Below are 21,989 nucleotides of genomic sequence, written 5' to 3' on the forward strand. Positions count from 1 at the left end.
GAAATTGAGATTCTCCTTTATAAAAGATCCATGGCGTTAATGTGTTCGATGTCGAGAATTGAAAGTTTCGAGATGGAAAATCTCTAAATCGGACTTCTGCAATTGGTGGCTTTCCGATGGCAAGGATGAGCTAGGTAAAGTAAAAATGATATCACGGATAGCGGGATGTGGGGCCATGGCAGGATCTGACCTTTCCTCTTTCGGTTTTAATTGAGACGCGATCACATGATGACCCGTGTTGAGGAAATCGCGTCTGGATTTATTTTAATTACTAATTGGGAAATATTAACGCGACGTGCCATGCTGTTCAAGCATCGAGGCTTCCTTTTCTTGAACTGGGTCTTATTTTTCTTACCTGTTGCCGACTAATTGTTTTTCTTGTCAATTTCTTCCAGTAAACAAGATTTTTTTCAATTATTCACTGGGTATCTAGTATTTCGCCTACTAAACAATTGATTGGTCTCTGGCCATTTACGGACCCTGTCTGCCTATTCACATTCGAACAGATCAACTTTTTTCATTTTGCTATTCGACCTGTATATACAGTATATCCTCTGCTTGCGATCCGCAAGTGCCTCAATGATTTCACCATGAATTTAGAAGAATCAGGAGAACCTCCATTCAAGAAAAGAAGATTTTTTGCAGACCCAGAGGAAGAAAATGATCCGACCCCTCATTGTTTACAAAGAAAGCCGCCTCTTGCAGAGAAGAAGGTTGACAATGTCATTAACGAGGCGCCCATCGCGGGCACTGCTGGTCCACTCTCGGCAATGTCTTCTTCTACCTCGGATAACAATACGAATCTTGACGCAAATGCATTTCAAAGCATTGTTGGCGACCAGGTCGATCCCGAGGCTCTGAGTATCATCGGTAGTAACTGTGAAGGCAATCTTGAGCGAGCTGTTAACATGTACTTCGACGGCACTTGGAAGAAATATCGTACTCCAAAACCCACAAACAAGACCGCAGTTTTTCCCCTGCCCCGAACACCCCCAACGATCTCAACTAAAAACTCCAACCAACCCCGTCCTCTACCGGTACGGCCCCAACAGTCACAACTCTCGATGAGTAGTCGTTATATAGGCGCTTTTGGTGTAGAGGGATGGGCTACTCGAAGTGGAGTAAACCTTCTCAAACACGGAGACAGTGTCAAAATCGAGCGTCAGAAGATCGTGCCACCAAGTTCATATGTTAAGGGTAAAGCAGGTACGCTAATGCCGACCCCCAGGGTGAACTCGGCTGCGGCTAGGAGGGTTGATGTGATTGTGCGCTTTACCGATGCCCGAGGATCTGAGATCGGTCGGCTGGCAAAAGACACCGCAAATTGGGTATCTTCGCTTATGGATCAAAATGTCTGCAGGTTTGAAGGTAGCTGCGTATATGCGCCTGAGAGGCTAAGGACAAATGATACCGTATTCCTGCAGTTGCGATGCTTCTTAATAAGTTCTACTTTCCAGAATGTAGGTTATCAATTATCGGATAACCGATCGACTGGCCTCTTCGAGGAGAAGGAAACAGGCGAGGAACGTGATCTACGTCTGCGTCAAGTGTCACTTGTGCGATTGTTCCAGGAGATCAATCTCGACCCGTCAAGAGGCAACGCGACCGCAACTAGGAATGCGAGACAAGGCCTTCTTTCCGCTGCCGAAACGATTGACAAGAAGAATAACGATCCGAAACCTAGTAGCCAAGGTACACCAGGCTCATCTCCACCGGCGGATGACGCCGAAGACGGGCAAGAACTCGAGCAGGATCAACTAGATGCCCTTTACCGGAAAGCTCAATCCTTTGATTTTAGCACACCCGAAGCCGAGCCAGCAGAGACATTTAACATGACTCTCCGTCCCTACCAAAAGCAATCGCTATATTGGATGTTAGCTAAAGAGAAAGACCGGACGAATGAAGCCCGTGAAGCCTCAATGCATCCACTCTGGGAAGAATATACTTGGCCAACGAAAGATGTCGATGATCAAGAGTTGCCTCAAGTTGAAGGCCAGTCTAGCTTTTACATGAACCCATACTCTGGTGAGATGTCCTTGGATTTCCCTGTACAAGAACAGCACTGCTTAGGCGGTATCCTTGCCGATGAGATGGGTCTTGGTAAGACAATTCAAATGCTGAGTTTGATTCATTCCCATAAGTCTGAAGCTGCAATTCAAAGCAAAAATAACCCCCTCAATTCTACAAATGGTCTACGAAAGACGTTTTCTAGAGCTGGCATCGTTCCTGCGCCCAAGACGACTCTGGTTATTGCTCCTATGTCGTTACTTGCCCAATGGCAAAGTGAAGCAGAAAACGCGTCGAAAGAAGGCACGCTAAAATCTATCGTTTACTATGGCACTGAAAAGACCGACAACCTTCAAGCGTTGTGCTGCGAGACTAATATTTCTTCTGCCCCGGATGTCGTAATTACAAGTTATGGCGTGGTATTATCGGAATTCACCCAGCTCGCTTCTAAGCAAGGCTTTTATAAAGAATTACATAACGGCCTGTTCTCATTAGACTTCTTCCGCATTATTCTCGACGAAGCTCATACCATCAAAAATCGACAATCGAAGACAGCTAAGGCTTGTTATGGTCTTTCAGCAACTCACCGATGGGTTCTCACTGGAACCCCTATTGTAAATCGTCTAGAGGATCTGTTCAGTTTAGTTAGGTTTCTTAGGGTGGAACCTTGGAACAACTTTTCCTTCTGGCGGACTTTTATTACTGTTCCATTCGAGTCTAAAGATTTCGTTCGTGCTCTTGACGTGGTACAGACGGTGTTGGAGCCTTTGGTGATGAGGAGAACCAAAGACATGAAGACCCCTGATGGACAACCGTAAGTTGTGACTATGTACTTGTCTAAAATGAAAAATACGATGCTAATTATATCTAGACTTGTTCCTTTACCGCCAAAGTCGATGGAAATCGTCGAAGTCGAACTCTCCGAGGCCGAGCGAGCTGTATACGACCATATCTTTACCAGAGCTAAGCGTACGCTCTCGGCCAATGTTGAGAAGGGCACGGTGATGAAAGCATACACCACTATCTTTGCCCAAATTCTCCGTCTACGCCAGACATGCTGTCACCCAATCTTGGTGAGGAATCAAGATATAGTGGCCGAAGAAGAATTGGCAGGGGCAGAGGCGGATGCCGCCGCAGGCCTTGGTGATGATATGGATCTCCAATCTCTGATCGAAAAATTCACTGCAACTACTGGTGATGAAAAGGATGCCAATGCATTTGGCGCACATGTTCTCCAGCAAATCAAGGACGAGGCTGTCAACGAATGTCCCATCTGTTCGGAAGAGCCGATGATTGACCAAACAGTTACTGGTTGTTGGCATTCTGCTTGCAAGAAATGTTTACTGGATTTCATTAAGCATAGCGCGGATCATCATCAAGTACCAAAATGCTTCAATTGTCGTGAGCCTATAAACGGTCGCGACTTATTTGAAGTGGTTCGACACGATGACCCGGATTCGTTTCACACAACGCCAAAGATCAGTTTGCAAAGACTGGGCACTAATGAGTCTTCGTCTAAAGTCGTCTCACTCATGAAACATCTACGAGAACTGCGCAGGGAACACCCTCGCATCAAATCGGTGGTGTTCAGCCAATTTACATCCTTCATGTCACTCATCGAACCCGCACTCAACAAGGCAAACATGCGCTTTCTCCGTCTCGATGGCTCCACCAACCAAAAGACTCGGTCTGCCATCTTAAGCGAGTTCAGAGAGTCGGACAAGTTTACAATTCTGTTACTGAGTTTGCGGGCTGGTGGCGTGGGACTAAACCTGACACAAGCGAATCGAGTCTTTATGATGGATCCTTGGTGGAGTTTCGCCGTCGAGGCGCAGGCCATCGACCGTGTGCACAGAATGGGTCAGGAGAACGAGGTAAAAGTGTATCGGTTTATTGTGAAGGAAAGTGTCGAAGAGCGGATGTTGAGGGTTCAGGATAGGAAGAAGTTTATGTAAGCGGCCCTACCCCTTTTCATCTCAACGCTATGACCTTCGATTACTAAACACGGCTATCTCTAGTGCTACGTCTTTGGGTATGATGTCGGACGAAGAAAAGAGACTCCAGAGAGTTGAAGACATTAAGGAATTGCTGAGCTAAACCAGCATGTAAAGTGAGCTAGATGAATTGGATTGCTTTTATGATAATAGAGGGACATGACCGGTATACCCCACGGTGGAACAAAATGGCTTTACATTGGGAGCATCTTTTGGTCGTCATCGGGCTTCACTTTAGAGCGTGATGGGTGTCGGATCATCGGCATTGGCTTCTCAATCATGAGTTTCGAAACATGGCGAGTGAAGTGGACATTTCAATAGCATACATGCTAGAGTGAACGCGACCATATATTCAAACAAAATCATTTTGACCACCAACCATTGCTACACACAAATCTAAACCCCCTTCCCCAAGAAGATATAGTTACAGGTTCTATATCTAGCCCATCATCTGCGCTCTCCGCCCATAAGAGTAAACCAAATTTTCTTCGCAGATCTCATCTTAACAGGTTCCAAATCTACCCCTTAATTCACCCCCTTTTGAAACAAAAAAAAACAGAAAGAAAAAACAATCTAAAATAAATAAATCGTCGAATTCGTAGATTCGTAATTGTTGCTCGTCTCTTACATCGTAAGTCGTATATCAATCGATACACCGTGAGATATATCGTAAAAATAACCAGTACATATGGCTACAAAGTAGCCGCCAATAGCTCGTGCCGTAACGTGTCGTGTCGTGTCGTGTGTATGTCAAATGACAAATTCATATCAGGACGCCGGAACCCGGAAATAGTACCTGTTGCTCAGGATCCCAGAGACATATCCTCCATCTACCGAAATAAGTAGCTTCCTAACCTTCCCCCCTAGATATATCCCTAGGCAGATACCTACCCACCTAACTATCCAAATTCCCAGCAACCCAAGCCTACCTAGGCAGCTGAGTATATCTAGGTACTAAGTAAGTATGTAGGTACCCAACCCAAACAACCCCAGCCCAATCTCAGCTACCCCTCCATCAGCTCCTTCAGCCGAGGCAAGAAGTCGCCGAAGCGGGCGCCGAGCACGCGGGTCAGGTACTCGGAGACCAGCGTCCGTGATAGTCAGGTGCGCCGCGGCGGCTGCGGCGGCGTGATCCGCTGCGCGGCCACCGACGACGACGAAGACGGCGTGATTAGCGGAGGAGTCGTGTCCGTTTCCGCTTCGCTTACGTCTTCGGCGTCTCCGCGGCGGTCGATGGAGAGTTTTTCGTACTCCCGCAGGAGGTAGTCGAGGGTGCGTTTTGAGCTGTCGTCGCTGGAACCACCGTCGATGGGGGTTACGATCGGCGCGAGCCATTGCGCTTGCACGTATTGCGTCATGAGGGGCTCGTCGTCTTCGGCGATGACGCCGCTGCTGCTGCTGGATGAGGGGGAGGCGAAGATGTGGGTTCGCAGGAGGTCGAGGTCGTTTGCTTTCATGCGGTCGCGGAGGAGACGGTAGAGGAGGACTGCGATGTGGAAGTTGCGGGATTGGTCGTAGAGACCTTTCGCGCAGAGGATTAGGGTCGAGCGGAGGGATTCGGGGTTCGGGCGTGGGTGGTAGGAGGGGATTTGCAGGATGGCTTGGGGTGAGTCGAGTTTGAGGAGGATGGAGTCGCCGAGGAACATTAGCCAGTGCATTAGGAGCGGGTCGTAGGATTCGAAGCTGTGTCGGAGGTAGTAGAGCCGCAGGAGAGTCTCGAGACGCACTTCGGCGTGCGTGATTACGTTTTGCCATGTTAGGTCCAGTGGGGTGCCGCATTGCGCGAGGAGGCGGACGAGGGTTATCATTGTGCCGTAGTATTCTATGCTGTTGGTTGTGAGGAGGTGGGTTAGTTCTGGATACGTGAGGGGGGGTGGGTGAGTGGTTATGGTGGGTAGATAGGTACTTACTGTATCTTGATATGATCTGGCAGCACAACCTTCGTCGGGATAAGAGGCTCTGGTAGATTGGAGAACCAATTATCTAACATAGACTTGCATTCGAGGGCCTTCTCAACGGTGATGTGAGGGGAGCCGTTGTCTTCGAAGATTTGGGACGCCATCTCGTTCATCAGTTTCCGCAACTCGAAATTCGCTTTCATGGTGCAGCCAAGATGTGTCGGGTATATGTCCTGGCCTAGAGGGTAGCGTATCCATACCTCCCCGAACCACTTTGGGTCGACCATCGGGTCTGGTAGGGGGTACGCTGGGGCACTTGCGAGGAGAGGGGGGAGCCCGAAGTAGAAACGTTGCCAGCTTGATATGTTTAGTTAGCAGAGAACGTGACTACGGCTTTATGTTTTGGGGTACTTACGCTTGCCAACAAAATAATCCCCAAGCAGTGAATGCTCGCGCCTTTCGCGTGATCCCATCTCGCGTACCGCAGGTAGCCGTGAATAGGTTTATATTTGTTGCCATGGCCATGGCTTGGAGTAGGTATGATGTGCCGACTTTGTCCATGGCGGTGGTAGTTGCCACAATGCTGAGAATAATGGCTGCTTGTATCGTTGTTAGTTTGCCGGGTACACTTCCACTTTCGATTTCCCAAAGTCTCTTTGCTTCCGCTAGGAATTGGTAACCGAGGGTTTGGGGGACCCAGAACTTATTTCGGTCTGGAAGTTCACGGCTCATGGCCTATATAGAATTAGTTACATACAAGAATTATTGCACTTTTGGAATAAGACTTACGCATGCAGCAGCAAGGACGGCGTTGACCAGTAGAGTAGAGCAGAAACGTGTCCGGCCCGCTGCCATATCCTGGAGAAAATAATCCATATGAAATGCGGCAGTCCATGAATGTTGATAGTATAAGTAGGCTTGGAGAAGCTTCCTTAATACGTGATCGTCCTTTAACACTGGAGTCCATTCCGAGACCTTTATATTCGAGAAACTTGGCTCAACAAGCTGAGCTGCATGATACGGCTTGAGATACCTATCATCACCGTGCCCTTCACGATTGACATCAAGTGCAGAACCATGAGTAGGATGAGCATGAAAGGTAGTTTCGTAAATGAAAGAACGTAGATACAAGTTATCTGGAACCATGATCGTGGCTGGCATGTCGGGTATGTAAGGGAATTCGTATCGGCGACGGGCCTCAGGGGCCAAGGAAAGCTGCATCAGGAGATCACCATCCTTCGCCTGACGCAAGATAGATCCGACATCGTTGCCGGACCTGATCCTCTTAAGGATTTCGAGAGATTCGGTCTCAGACTTAGACTTTAGAATGTCGAATAGCTCCTCGTATGGAGTAATACGGTCCTGAAGTTCGCTATGTTTCCGTTTCAATGCCTGTGAATGTGTTTCTGTTGGGGCCGTTGCATATTTGCACTCGGTATCATGTCTGACACAGAGGCTGCATTTTGGGCGCTCAGCATTACACTACAAAATACAACATGATCGGTTAGTAAGCTTAGCTTAATACAAAACATATACCATGCTGGACAGTTTCCCGGTATTACATGTAGGTTAAATAGGTATTTCGTGTTTTCTGGTTCTTACTTTTGACTTTCTTCTCCGACATGCTTCACACGCTGCGGTAACTTGTCTTCTTCCTTTCGTGGTTGTGCCACCGCCGGCACCTTGTCCTGAGCCGCCTGCGGCAGCCGGTGCTAATGGGAGAAGACGACGTTTATTAGGACCAGAGCTGCTTTCTCCACGGTCCATGATTGGGGTATCCCGGTGTCCCCGAGTTGATGTTGTACGAGATACGCCTTCTTACAAGTCCGTGGCTTTTGGGTGACGTGATACATAAAGTAGTTCCAGCGATCCTAAACGCCCAAACGACGCCGAACCCCAAGGTGGGCATAAAGTGTCTGCGGAGTTTTTTCCGGTCACCACGCAGAGCCTTACATACCTAGGTACTAGCTAAGTACCTACATACCCATGGATGGATACTGGGTATGCATGTAGCACCCTACAGCGTTCCAGGTACGCATATGTACCGCACACCGGGAATTGGCAGACTGGATACCCAGCTGATACTTAGCAACTGCACGACGACTGCACGACGAGTCGGTAAGCTGTCAGTCTAACCGGTCTGGGGTTAAACCACGGAGAAATGTCCACAAATAATATTCTTTTGCTCAGTATAGCTCTCTTGGCATCGTGAATCAAATTCATTGTTGAAGATTTTATTACGCCACCTGCACCTGTTATAGTTGCACAGACGTCTGCTGTGCCGTTGTGAAACATCTATCATGGAGCAAACTCGAGTACGTGAGATAGATTGACTGGAGCCTCCGTGATAGGTAATGGTTTGCAGGATTCATCGTGATAACCTCGGTCCATTCCATCTTCCTTTATCTTCGAGCCTCGATCTTTTATCTCTGCATTTAGGTAAGTACATAGATAATAGTTCCTTCCCTAGATAGCTATTATGATTAGATATATCATGATACCATGCGCCTATTGCCGTTTACCCGCCTCAGGCGATTCGAGACGTTTGTTTATTTTCGGTATGCTTGGGGTCCAGTGATGTGGACTTATGCAGAAAGGGTTAGACCGACTCAACGGTGCAGAATTCGCGTCCTTATTTGATCTGATATGCATATGGGAGTTGCATGGTAAAACCGTTGAACCTGATCTGCGGTATTACCTATCATGCGAATTAGTGGTTGAAATGTCAATTTTCCAATTATGAGGTTCACTTTTATGAGATTATGAATACTTATCTAATTAAACGTGATATTAGGTACGCCGATTTTTTGTGTTTACCTAATAGATATTAAAGAATGAAGTTGTCAAAGTTCAAATGTTGAAGTTTAAATGTTGGTTGATATGAGGGACGGTCTTGGCATGCCACGTGGGGTTACACACGCGTAAAGTGTTGCCTATCTGGATAGAGTGTAAGAATTTAGGGCCAACCTAGCATACAAAGAGGATGGCATATCAACGATGCTCATGATCTCCTCTTTTGATGTTCAATTATCCGAATTGTCAAGTCATATCTGAATGGCAATATTCTTACTTTTTGTCGGTTGATAGGTAGGTATTTTCGAAAATTGCCGAATAATGTGGTAAGTACCTACTAGGTACTTATATGAACAGGGGGGGCTACTAGATTTCCGGGAAAAGAATAATAGGGGTCATATTGGGAAAATTTCAACATTATCTAATTATATCACGAATTATAGTTATGGTTATCAGTTATGAGTTGAAATGACACAACAGTTCTTATTTAACACTTCATTTCATCTCTTTCTACTTCATCTTTTAGGTATCTCTTTCTCATATCTAATACGTGATAGGATATAAGATTAACCGCAAGATATCAATAGTCATGATAATCATCATTTGTATCAATAAGGTTTCAGGGGTTAAAAGGGAGAATCAATGTAATGGCGTGCTAGCAGTATGTTGTGGAACATACGCTTATGTAAACAATTGTTTAAATCTAGGTAGGTTCTCCTATTCTACAACTCTCGAGCGACCTTACAGCGAGCTCGCTTTTGTTATCACTGACTCTGTAATAAAACCTTTACTGATAATACCTATATAAGGTATAAATACCTAACTATCTTGTATATTCTAGATGAGTGGCAATTTACTTACCTGGATGCCGATAAATGTCTCGAAGCCAATGGTAACAATATTAACATTTATTCTTTTCCAACTCTAAAGATCGAAGTCCTCCTTATATACTACCTCGTTAGAGTCCTCTAAGGGTCACACCAAAGACTCTTCTGCTTATACGCCGTTGTCTCCTGATGAGTCCTTAATCGAATAATATGAAAATAAATCGAAGACGGCGACGATAGGCGAGCTCCATATTAGAGAACGCTCCTCTTATTGGTAGGTTTACTGAATTTCCATAACGAAAAAAGACAACGTCGATTGTCATATCTCAGTACCTATGAACATGAAGTCAGAACGGTTTCTTTCAATGAGGTTCTAGGCGATGTTCGGTCTTTGGATATCTACTTATCTGATGGAAAGAGTACATGTACGCAATATCAGTATTGCCAGTAATATATCGTCCTTCGTATCGAGTGGATATCTTCAAGATCTTTGAAGTGAGACGTAAGTTGCCTGGTCGGTATTGACCTGTGAAATATTCGATTTATCAGTACCTTCGCGCTACATTGTTTCGAAGGCGGTTGGAAAAGCCTTGTTTGACGGGTTAATCATGAGGCTAGTATATAAATTTATATTGTATACACTCCACACCATATATTATAGTGTTCCTCAACCATAAACGGAGTTTTAAACATATCAAAAGATTGCAACATCTCTATTCGAAAGGGCCGGTCTTACCTACATCCAAATCCGAACAGAGCATTGGAATGCTGCGATCCAACATCGGTTACTTTAATGTTTACGAGTAAACGTTAACTCCTTCCACGCTCGTCGCTAGAGTTAAGACCGAGCCCCTTTTCCCTTTACCTTAGCTGCTACGGATTTAGGAAGGCAAAGAAAAGGCCGAATTTGCCTAGAAGAAAGGGAATTTAGAGTCCCCTTCTAGAAGTCTTGAATGTTCACTGCCAAGCAGGTCCATCGTCTTAAGTATTGGTCCCCAAGAGCTGAAGATATTTCGAGCTTCCTATGTCGGCTAGTCGATTCGTTGACCGAGTGTCGTACGAGGAGTTTCCTGAATGGGGACTCTGTCATCCCTAAGCGAAGACTGGATTGGTCGGATGCCCCCCGGCTTCGTCAGCCCGACGGAACCCGTATTCGAGGCAGATCGACAGGGAAGATTCCAAGCGGACCTTGGCATTGGAGAGGTTGCACAACTACGGAATCCGGTGATACCTGACTGGTTAGGCATGTTGGAATCCCCGGACGCCTCGTCGCGGAGGCTGAAGGATCTTCGACGTCGAAATCCGGGCGGGAGGACACCCGCGACACTAACTTATCTTCGAATGAGATCGCGAGTGGGAATTCGGCCCTTTGTTATTGTGTTACCGGTGCGAATCTGCTACGTCAATGACGATAGTGATCATATCGCGATCTAGCCCATAAAAGACCTCGTTGATACAAATGCGCATGTGTATGGCGTGTGTGCGCATACGATTTACCTGACCAATCTTCCGCATTCATAACCCCATCTCTATCCCCTCTTCATTCCCGACCGCCTCGCTTTGATGTCCCTCTTTCCACCCAAGGTGAAGGGTCACGCAGTAAACAGAGTCGCCAAGAGCCTCCATCGACGTGGGGATGCTTGATTGCGCTCCTGCCTCTCTCGGCAATTGATAGGAGGAACGGCAGAGATGCCAACCTTATTAATCCTCCAGCATCTTGTACTATATATCCAAAAGACCTGCGCCGATTGGACAAAACATGGCCTAAGTGCAGGCTGGGCGGGACAGGGCTCATCTATAGAGAAAGTCGATTCTCTTCGAACCGTCCTAATCAGATGGTGGCCGTGAATCGCCTGCCAAGGGCTGGGCGCAGGCAATTTGCCGGGGTAAAGAACCAGAATTCGCCTGATGCCGCGCGCGCTCTACAAATTAAAATCGCCCACCTACCGCTTTGGGTAGATTGAGATGCTACGACAGTATCTACGCTCATGATGCCATTGCCCAGGATGAAGCTACCCTCGTCGCTATACGATCTAGGAGTATTGGGGTTACGGCTTGTCGACCCGAGCCGCCTTATCGTCGGAAACTTGGTCTGCGCCCGCGCCATGAATACTTAAGGATCGCCCGGATGCGCTTAAGTTGTGGACTAGTTTCCCTCTCTCTCGTCCCTCACGCCCGAAAATAAAGATCGCGAGGATCTGTAGTTGTAAAGTCGACCCCGTGACCAGACGCCAAACAAGATGAGGTACTCTCTAAACGCAGTCGCCCTTGCGGCACTCTCCAGCTATGCGGTAGCCAAGGAGATGGCGCCAGATGAGGCATTGGCCGCGGAGCTCTTCGACAGCGGTATCCGACACGAGACCATCATGGCTACTAAGGAGGTAAGCAAACCTAAAAAGGCACACTTTCACAATATCACTGACAAGAACTAGTCATACTGGGCCGGCCGCCGAGAGCAAGGACTCTTCGACTCCTCCCAATACAAGAGCATGAGCAAGGCTGTCGCCTCAGTCCCCTGCACGGACGGCATCGCGGAGCTCGTAGCTGGCGACCCGCTCTACAGCTTCAAGTGCAGCAAGCTAGACCTCTACGATTTCCAATCGCACGCGGACCTCGGCAGCAACGGTGGCGAGGGTTCCGGATCGTGGGGCTGGACGAGCCCCGACGGCCGTGAGTTCGTCGCGATTGCGCAATCCGACGGCGCCGCCTTCGCGGAGATTAGCTCCGAGGGTAAGCTCATCTACCTCGGTCGCCTACCCCAATACCCGACCGCCCAGCCGTCACTATGGCGAGAGATCAAGGGACTTAAGAGCTTGATCGTGATCGGATCCGAGGCCGTCAACCACGGTATCCAGGTATTCGACATGGCGAAGCTGCTGGACATCGACCCGGCTAGCCCTAAGACGTTCAACAACGTGGACGACATCTCGTACTGGAACGAATTACCGTCGGGACGTTCCCACACGGTGCAGACGAACGAGGAGGGCAACTACGCCGTAGCATCCGGCGCGCAGCCGCGAAACTCAAGCTGCGCTTCGGGACTGATCTTCATCGACCTGTCGGACTTGTCAAACCTAACATCTCCAGGTTGCGCTGCGGGCGACGGCTACGTGCACGACGCGCAGTGCCTGATCTACCGGGGACCGGACGAGAAGTACGTGGGCGAGGACATCTGCTACGGATACAACGAGGACACGCTGACGATCTACAACGTAACGGACAAGGCGAGCCCGTCGATCATCTCGCGAACCTCATACGAGGGCGCGAGCTACACGCACCAGGGATGGGTGCTAGACACACAGTGGCAGCAGTACCTCGTGCTCGACGACGAGTACGACGAGTACGACCACGCCGGCCTCGGAGCCCCGGGATACCCGATCACATACATCTGGGACATCTCGTCGCTCGAGGCGCCCAAGCAGACGGGCTACTACCAAGCCTCGCGCAAGGGCATCGACCACAACCAGTTCGTCGACGGGGACTTCGTGTACCAGAGCAACTACGGAGGCGGCCTGCACATCCTGGATATCTCGTCTATCCCCTCCGACCCGACTGGAAAGGGCGTTAAGGAAGTCGCTTACTTCGACATCTACCCCGAGGACGACGACGAGGAGGGCGGTGGCCAGGTCGAGTTCCAGGGAACTTGGAGTCATTACCCGTACTTCAAGAGCGGGTACATCATGATTAACACGATTGAGCGTGGTGCTTATGTCGTTAAGCTGTCTTCCTAGGAAAATATATGATGACTGAGAGGGCATGAAAGGGGGATTGGTTGGGTTAGTCTTAACGGGATAGATATAATTTCATGAAATGCTTAGAACTCCCTGTGCAAACGCCCTGTATTTTGATAGTGCCCAAGCCTTTTCGGACATCCGATGGGGATGTGCTCTCGTGTTTAGCGCCACGAGAAGCTGGTGGTAGAAAGAAAAAGTGTTCCTCTGCACAACCGCGGGAAAGATTTCGGTTTCTCCTTGCACTTGCTGAATGGTCTTCTCATGGGATGGCCTTTCGAGGTGCTATCGATAATTAGGGGCGCGATAGTAGTGTTGGTGGAATATAGTAAGTTGATTCTCATAAGTTCATTAGAGAGAGTTGTGATTAACCAGTAGTGACATTTACCTATCTGTAGCACACATGTAACTTCCATGTTATGTTAGTAAACCTGACATCTGCCGCCACCGAAAAGAAGTTAACATGTCTTCGTATTTTATGATTGAAATGGTCGTTTTTTAGTTGTAAAGTTGTCTAGAGAATGTTGAGGTAAGAAGTCAGGATGATTAATTGGTAATTACAGGTTCGTACATACAGAGGAAGGCACCTCTGTACTGTGCCCGAGCTCCGATGGGGACAGGCTGTGGAGTGTGTTACGTAAGCTAATTGATTTGGTACTCCCTCGTCCCTTGAATCGTTTCAGTTTGAACTTTAACTTTTTATCCTTCCAACATAACATCGGTATATACCTGTCATAGAGGAGCAAAACCGTGTCTTTTCATTATAACCACCCACTCTTTTGAGGGGAGCAAAGCTAAGCTTGATCGAGAATTATTTTAGCTATTGATTCGGCTCAGTCACTTTTAGTTTACTTAGAAATTTACAGCAGGGTATCGCCAATGTTTCTCGAGATATCCATGGATACTACTAAGATGTGCGATAGCGCTTTGCAATTTGCAAACGAAACGAAATGCACCCCAGAAGCACCCCAGAAGCGTACATGTATCATCAGCTATTCACATTACGCCTATTCGAACAAGGCATCCAATGAGTGCTGGGTTAGCATGGCGGGGGTTTTTCTTGGATAAGCGCCGTGGAGTAAGTAAGCATGCACGTTTGCATCGGGTACAATACTACGCTGGTGATTTTGTCTACCATCTTCAGCCCCTCGATCGACTTCTCCCCTCGAGAACCTTCATCGATGGTCAACCACGCTGATATCGGAACCGATGTCCGATCCACTCTCCGTCTCAGCCAGCATCGCTGGTTTGATCTCTTTGGCCGACCTGACGTTCAAGCTGGTCTACAAATATGTCAGAGGCGTGAAAGATGCCAGAAATGACATTCAATCTCTCGCCGACGAGATCAATGGCCTTTCTAGTGTATTACGTACCCTAGAAGCGATCGCTACAACGCTAGAATCGGAAGGAGACAAATTCGATCCAACGCTCAGGCTGCACTATCTTAATCATTGTCGCCGGACGCTCGACAAGATCGAGAAGAGGGTCAGGAAGGCTGTCGATCGGCTCGCCAAATCTAAGATCGGCGCGGTTGTTCAGCAGCTCAAATGGCCATTCTCGTCCTCGGAGACGCAAGACCTGCTTACGGAGCTGGCCCGCCACAAAGAGACCATCATCATGGCGTTATCTGCCGACACTATGCAAAAGTTACAAGTATCGCTTGCTAAAGTTGATGATTTGGGTAAAAGGGTTTCTTCAATTGAGGAGGCGACGCGACGAATTGAGATCAACACCATTATCGTTGTAAAGAACGAAGAGCAACGTGTGCTGGATTATTTTGTAAAAATCAGTCCTCAGCCGTATCTTGAGTTGAGCATCAAGCTCCGCCATGCGATGACTGGGCTTTGGTTGATGGACTCGCCAGATTTTAGGGACTGGCTTGAGACCCCGAAGTCTAGGCTATGGTTAACTGGTATCCCTGGAGCCGGAAAAACGGTCTTAGCGGGCTCGGTGATCCAGGAAGCGCTTGAGCGTAGCCACCGTGAATCATCAGTCAGCGTTGCATTTTTCTTCTGCGACTACAAGAACGCTGATACTTGGGAGCCCGTCAATATCCTAGGGGCAATTGCTGCTCAACTAGCACGTCAGAAAGAGGAGGCCTTTTTGATTCTCAAGGATTATTATGAAACACTTCATCCGGCGACGGGGTTCGCCAAATCGCCTGATCCCGACGACCTTCGAGCCAAAATCACTGAAATATCAGAACTATTTGACCAGACCATCCTTGTACTCGATGGTCTCGACGAGTGTGGAGATAACGTTAATTTCGTCCTTGATGTTTTACGTGAACTCGGGGATTACACTGAAACACTTTCAATAGCCGTCCTCAGTCGAGGTCATCAAGAGATTCGACAGGGACTAGGTGAGGATTATGAGTCGATCCTAATTGAAGCTCAAATAGAGGATGTTAAACTTTATGTCGCGTCTGAGATCGAAAGGAGAGTTCAAAACCGCCGATTACGGCTTGCCGATATGACGATGAAGGAGGAAATATTAGAGACTCTGACTATTCGATCACAGGGGATGTGAGTATAATTAAGTAGCTAGTTACTAGGGAAATACTTATAAGACGCTGACAAGATTAACCTAGGTTCCGGTGGGTCGTTTGTCAATTGGACTACCTCTGCGATTGTGCTCATGATCAAGAGAGAAGAGAAGCATTACACAAATTGCCGCCCAACCTCCCTGAAAGTTATCGACGGCTTCTAGAGAGAGTCAACAGGTGTTCTCCAGCTGTACAGGCTCTTGTGCAAATGTGCCTTCAATTCATTGCGATTGATGAGCCTAAACTGACTATCACGCAACTACGCCAAGCGGTATCCACACCAGACAAACTCGGAGACTTCCTCGACGAGTCTAACACAGTTTCAGAAGACGAAATAGCCTTAAGGTGTAGCAGTCTCATTCGAAAGTCGGAAGATGGATTATCATACGAGTTCGCCCACTTCTCCGTCCGAGAGTTTCTTGAGGATCACGAGGCCCTTACAGCAGACGTCGGAAAACCCAATATTAAAAAATATATGGTCTCTAGAACTGGTGCCCGTACACGTTTGGCCACCCAGTGCCTGAGATTTTTGCAATTGAAGAACTTTGAAAGAAGACCAGAAGACACGAGCAAGGAAGAGTCCCTCATAAGGAAGAGAAATAAGACCTTTTCGTTCTATCCGTATGCAGTAATCAACTGGCTTAGGTTTATAGCGCCTGTTCAGTCATATGACGCCGTCATCCTCGAACTTTCCCAATCTCTTTTCAAGCCGCAGAAGACCCCCTGGTTCTGCTCCTGGGCGATAGGAGCTATATATGAACTACTGAAAGAGTCTTTTGGTTACATGCATTTCCCATATGACCTTTCTCGTCTCGTCATCAAGGCAGTCATGGATCCAAGTTTCCAACCACTGCACATGGCTGCGGCTCTAAGTCTCCCTCAAGTCTGCACTTCCATATTGAATCAGGGCGCAGCCGTAAGCGCGCGTTTTCGCCGCGCCAGGCCCATCGATCTTGCCATGGTCACCATTTTAGGAATACCATTTGGTGTTAGATCAGACCAACCTCAATTTATGGAGTTTATTTCTAGGTATCCGGAGTTTCTTAAGAATACAGAGCGACGCAACTCAACGATCGAGTGTCTTATCGAAAGGGGCGCGAAGGCCTCAAACCATGAACTTGATGAGGGGGAGCTTTCTATCTTTTCGGTATGTTGTATTCTCGTCATAGAACTGCAAGATTTCAACGCTGTTCTGAAACTTCTCGAGTCCGGGTTTATACCCAGCCAAACTGAGGTTGGTATCTTTGTTGGAAGTGTGGATCAACTCCTGATGCGCTGCAAGTCATCTAAAACACCCCTCAATCCTAATATCGAGTCCTCAACGCTCGAAATTCTGTACTTCATCCGAGCGGTAACCTCCGAAGGGGCTGATTGGAGCTTAAAAATGAGCTCTACTTTATGGCACTTCGCCATCACCTTGAACTTTTCCTATACACAACTCGATTTCATCGTAGATTCGAGAATCACCATGTCTACAGAGACCTTGACTACCAGAACTGTTGCTGCTGTTCGCAATAATGAGATTGGGGTCGCAAAGCAATGTCTAGCTGACGATCGAATCAATGTGATGGACTCTTTTGATAGCGAAGGAAACACATTATTACACATGGCAGTACAACATGTGGCCCTTGATGTCCTGGAGCTTTTACTAGATATGGGCTGTGACCCAAACAAAGAGAATTCGGTTGGCAGGTTCGCGATTCAAATTTCGGCTTATGGCGACTTCAGGCCAGTGTTCGATATTTTTGGCAATCGTGGAATCTCCTTATTCACCTCGAACTCTGGGGGCTCGAATATCTGTCATTGTTGGGCAGAAGACTATCGATGGACACACGACGCATTAGATATTCTCTACAAAATCGATCCTCAGGCCACTGCGAAGGCTCTTATAGAGAGGAATAGCGGCGGTGACACGCCATTATCTCTATTGTTAAAAGACACCTCTGACCTATCAAAGCAAAAGCTCTTCCATTTACTAGATCTGTGCCCTAGCATCCCTAATTTCTGGGAGAATCAGGAGCGTGTATTTGGAGACGCAGCGGCCGGGGGCTCAGAAGAGGTGATCAATGGCCTTCTTAGGGCCGGCGCCATACCAGAAGAAGCCGAATACGGCAGCCTCACTCCGCTGCACAGTATACCAAGATCAGCTTCTTTTGATTGTGTTCAGATTCTGCTAAGATACTACAAGCAGGCACGCGATTACATCTATGAAGGGCTTCTACCAGTCGAACGGTATATCTTACGCTCTTTATCGCACAATGATATCCCAGATCTAGATATTGTGGAAGCCCTTTTCCCTCTGATATCAATTGGTAATAGAGGTGGAGAGGTAGGGTCATGCTGGGAGTTTATCTGTGCTGTACAAAGTTCGTTAGCCAAGTTTGATCAAGAGATCAGTGACGACGATTCAGATATCACCGATTCATACGAATGGGATGTGTTCTTTGAATTGATTATCCCGGCTTATCTCAAGCTTGGTGCCATGAGGGCTTATGAGGAACAGAACCGGCAGTCAGGTGTGCTTCCGCTATTCTCGAGTCTGCTGAAATATGAGGACTTGGGAGACGACCCAACTGGATATTTGCCTGTGAAGGCCTTGCGCAATGTGCTCGATCAAACAAAATGGTGGGAACCAGCCAAGATTTCAGATGCCACGATTAACTACTTCAAACGTGCAATCACCGATGTGAACGTAAAGGTACTGCAGCTACTTCTAGAGCGGGGCGTGGATATACATCAGCGTGTAGGCAAAGAAGGGTCCGCAGTGGAGTATGCCTTCAAGGCTCACAGGGCTCTCAGGCTATGCAAAACCGACAAAGGTTCTAAGTTCTTTCAAAAACTTCTCAACCACTCGAACGACCGAAAACTGAGAGAAAACTCACCACATGGATCAGGGCTCTCACTTCTGCATAGGCTTGCAACAAGCGAAGATGCCACTAGTATCCTGTGGTTGGTCAAGGCCCTCGTTCAGCGAGGCGTTGATGTTAATGGGACAGGGCGAGATGAGGAAAAGCCTGTCCTCGTCTACCATGTGTCTAAGGCCTCTTACCAGTGTGCCGAGTTGCTCCTCGACCTCGGAGCCGATCCCGGCTTTTCTATTCCCCGTTCGCGCGATGCCGCGCAAATGGCAATCACGGGAGACAATGTGGTTTTCCTAAAGAATATTTTAAAGCGTACTTCTCGAATGTCAACAACATTTGATTGGAAAAGGAAGATATCAGTCCTCGCTGGCACTAAGAAGCATAATGTGGATGCTCACAAGGCAAATGCTTTGCATTTAGCTTCAGCAAAGGGTGCCGTTGGATGTCTCAGCTTTTATCTCGATGAGGATTTACTGACTGTTGAAGAATCGGTATCAGAAGAAGGTCTCACACCACTACACATCGACGCTTTTCACGATTCCGTAGAGATAACCAAAATCCTACTTGACCATGGAGCTGATATATCGGCAGAAGACGACATCGGCAGAACTCCTCTACATTTAGCAGTCATTGCGGACTCTCTACCGAAAGTGAAGTTCCTAGTAGAGCACGGTGCGAAGTTATCAATAGATTCCTCTGGTGACACTCCGTATCGCTACGCATATAAGTTGGGCCATAAAGACATTCTAGAGTGGTTAGATCGGGATACTGAGAATGCTGCCCAAAAGCTAGAACGCCAAATTTGGCCGGATAGCAACCCTACGAGATCCCAAGTACAAGATTTATTCCAATACGCCGTTGAGTTATTCATCAGTGAAGGAGATTTGAATCGCTGCAAGGAGTTATTTGCTAAACATCGGGAATACGATGATCCCCTAGCCGATGTTCGTGGATCGAATCTATTATTTCTGGCAATCAATCAGTCCAAGCTTGATATTGCGACCTGGTTTGTCGACCAAGGAGTCAACGTTCTAAAGGCCGAGCGAGAAAGCGCCCTTGGGATTGGGATCAGCATGTTTGAGAAGGTTGTAACGAAGCCTGACTTCGAGTCTCTAGTGCCTAAGTTTCTGGAGGCATATTGGTCTCAAGGCGGTAACCTGCTTGTGGACGATGATTATCCTTTTCACCATGCCCTCTGGAGTGAAAATAACGAGAATTTCAAGATCCTCCTAAAGAGCCTTGTTGATAGAATGGCGACGTTTCGGTGCGTTATGTTAACACCTTTGGGTTCCTCTCTAATATCTTTTCTAGAACTATTGTCAAATCGGACCTGTCTCCCTCGGAAGCAATCAAAGCAATACTAAATCGCCGGCATCCCGATGATAATTATTTAACACCGTTGCACATTGCTGCTTCTTGTGGCGACATAGAAATCGCTTCGCTACTTATAGAGCACGGCGCTAGCGTTCATATCCCCGATGTTTACGGCGGATACCCCCTCGAACGGGTAGTTGATGCTGATATGGCAGAATATCTCATTGGCGCGGGGGCACCAACAGCATGGCTTGCTGATATGTCTGATCTCAAGCTCCTAGTGACTCAACCTATGAAACCCAAGTTTGAAGAGCTAATTCAGATATTTTTGAAGCATCGTCCTGACTTATCTCAGGTGCAAACACTGACTGAAAAATTACCGGCATTCTGCATGAAGATCGATCTCAGTCCGTCTAGAATTAAGATTATGTTGCAGCATGGCATAGACTTGATGTCGGAGGAGGAAGGCGGCTGGAGTCTTATCCATCATGCAATTTGTCGACAAGACTCATTAGATTTTGTGCTAGGCCACAACCTGGATCTTTCTCGAATTATTCCGTTTCCGTGGCATATGCAGTGGCAGGCCCTTGGGACAATAGCCTTCCTAAGAACGGGGTTCAAGGATCTTTCGAGGGCACTACCTCGTGATCTCCTTCGCAAAATGTTGAACTTGGAGCCGCAACGTGGACGGAGCCCTCTGTGCGAAGCTGCTTCGCGGGGCCTCGTGGAGATCATCGAGAATTGCCTCTTGGCCGGAGCTGACATCGACTTCGAAGGCTGTTCAATTGGATCGGCGCTTATGATAGCAAGTGCTTGCGGGCATCTCGAAGCCGTGAAGCTTTTGGTAAGCCGCGATGCTTCAACTAGTTATGTCGGCGCGAACGGTCCTAGAGACTGTCTTGCCTTGGCTGGGTCTGATGAGATCAGAGAGTGGCTTCAGGTGGGGCGCTTTACAGAACTTTCGGTCGCTCAGGAAGATGGAGATGGAAACAGTAGCCTTACTACAGACGAACTGGAGGTGAAGCCCTAGAGCGGTATTTCTTAGGTTAGATTGTTTCTGTGTGAGAAGTGGGAAAGAAGGGCACCCATGTTCTCGACCTATTTATTGCGATGAGGGATTGTATAGGAAGGTTCGGGGCAAAATTTTGGATTATGCGCTACGGGTGCTGATGGCTTAAAGCCGTGTAAATTAGAAATGGATGCAATTTTATTACTGTGTGGCGTTTTTCTTTAGTGGCCAAGACCCCTAAGCAGGCTTACATTCCAGCAGCTACGCACGAGAATTTAGTGAAGGGATCACTGTTAGGTTTCGGTTTTAGCTTGGATTAAACACAGTACGAATCAGCTGCTTAGGTATATAATCGCGTACCAGGCAAGGAACGTCTAAATCTTTGGCCCAAATCTTCGTAATTGGACTGGATTGTCAACATGGTACTAGATAGGTAAGTGAGTTTTCATATTTGAAACAATTGATTTTATTTTTAAAAGCTTGATTTAATACACAATAGCCCTCAAAGTTTGGGTAAACCATTGTGGCACTTTGAGATTATCTCGTTCGCTCGTCAATCCTCCGGAACGTAAGATCAGACTGACCTCATATCAATACATACTTAAGGCACAGTTACCCATAGAAATTTATGTAGGTACATAGATAAACAAAGGACAAAGCAGAGTCCTAAAACACGAAACAGAAACGAATTTCTCTTCAATCAATGAAACAAATAATCGAGGCATAGCAGGGCCAAGACCTTGTCCTTCGCCACAAGCACAGGCTGTGCTGTCCAATCCGAAAGATTCCCATTTGCTGTCATGCTCGACTCGAACATTCCGGCATCGAGACATTCCCGCGTCAATTCCGTCAACCAATATTTCTCAGGAGGAGTCCAGTGCCTCCGTTTAGACCGGTTCCATGGCTTCAGCGCAGATGATGATCAATTGAATGCCTCTCTGGGACCACCAGTAATCAGTTTAGAGACATGACCAGGTCGTAATAAGAAATCTAGTTTTCCGACTCAAACT

The 21,989-nt window shown here is 47.4% G+C and overlaps 4 protein-coding genes across 4 annotated transcripts; 3 read left to right on the forward strand and 1 right to left on the reverse strand.

Annotated features, from left to right (window-relative positions):
* The first annotated feature begins 299 nt into the window (after positions 1–299).
* GGS22DRAFT_198792 (DNA repair protein rad-5) lies at positions 300–4,320 on the forward strand. Its single transcript, XM_047966180.1, has 3 exons — positions 300–2,821; positions 2,879–3,958; positions 4,026–4,320. The coding sequence occupies exons 1-3, from the start codon at positions 591–593 to the stop codon at positions 4,102–4,104; spliced, it is 3,390 nt and encodes a 1,129-aa protein (XP_047821399.1). The 5' UTR covers positions 300–590; the 3' UTR covers positions 4,105–4,320.
* A 781-nt stretch (positions 4,321–5,101) lies between these two features.
* GGS22DRAFT_186400 (uncharacterized protein) lies at positions 5,102–7,666 on the reverse strand (the record flags this gene model as incomplete). Its single annotated transcript, XM_047964448.1, has 5 exons — positions 5,102–5,828; positions 5,912–6,256; positions 6,315–6,634; positions 6,689–7,381; positions 7,502–7,666. 5 exons carry the CDS (start codon positions 7,664–7,666, stop codon positions 5,102–5,104), a joined length of 2,250 nt encoding a protein of 749 aa, XP_047821400.1.
* Positions 7,667–11,537: 3,871 nt separating this feature from the next.
* On the forward strand, positions 11,538–13,843 carry GGS22DRAFT_111398 (uncharacterized protein). The gene is made up of 4 exons (XM_047957959.1): positions 11,538–11,900; positions 11,952–13,578; positions 13,649–13,671; positions 13,814–13,843. The coding sequence occupies exons 1-2, from the start codon at positions 11,760–11,762 to the stop codon at positions 13,248–13,250; spliced, it is 1,440 nt and encodes a 479-aa protein (XP_047821401.1). The 5' UTR covers positions 11,538–11,759; the 3' UTR covers positions 13,251–13,578; positions 13,649–13,671; positions 13,814–13,843.
* A 616-nt stretch (positions 13,844–14,459) lies between these two features.
* Positions 14,460–21,000, forward strand: GGS22DRAFT_186402 (ankyrin; the record flags this gene model as incomplete). The annotated part of the gene is made up of 3 exons (XM_047964449.1): positions 14,460–15,775; positions 15,841–19,920; positions 19,968–21,000. The coding sequence occupies 3 exons, from the start codon at positions 14,460–14,462 to the stop codon at positions 20,998–21,000; spliced, it is 6,429 nt and encodes a 2,142-aa protein (XP_047821402.1).
* Between the last annotated feature and the right edge of the window lie 989 nt (positions 21,001–21,989).

Source organism: Annulohypoxylon maeteangense (assembly GCF_022496945.1).
Source record: "Annulohypoxylon maeteangense strain CBS 123835 unplaced genomic scaffold GGS22scaffold_4, whole genome shotgun sequence".
Classification (NCBI taxonomy): Eukaryota; Fungi; Ascomycota; class Sordariomycetes; order Xylariales; family Hypoxylaceae; genus Annulohypoxylon; species Annulohypoxylon maeteangense.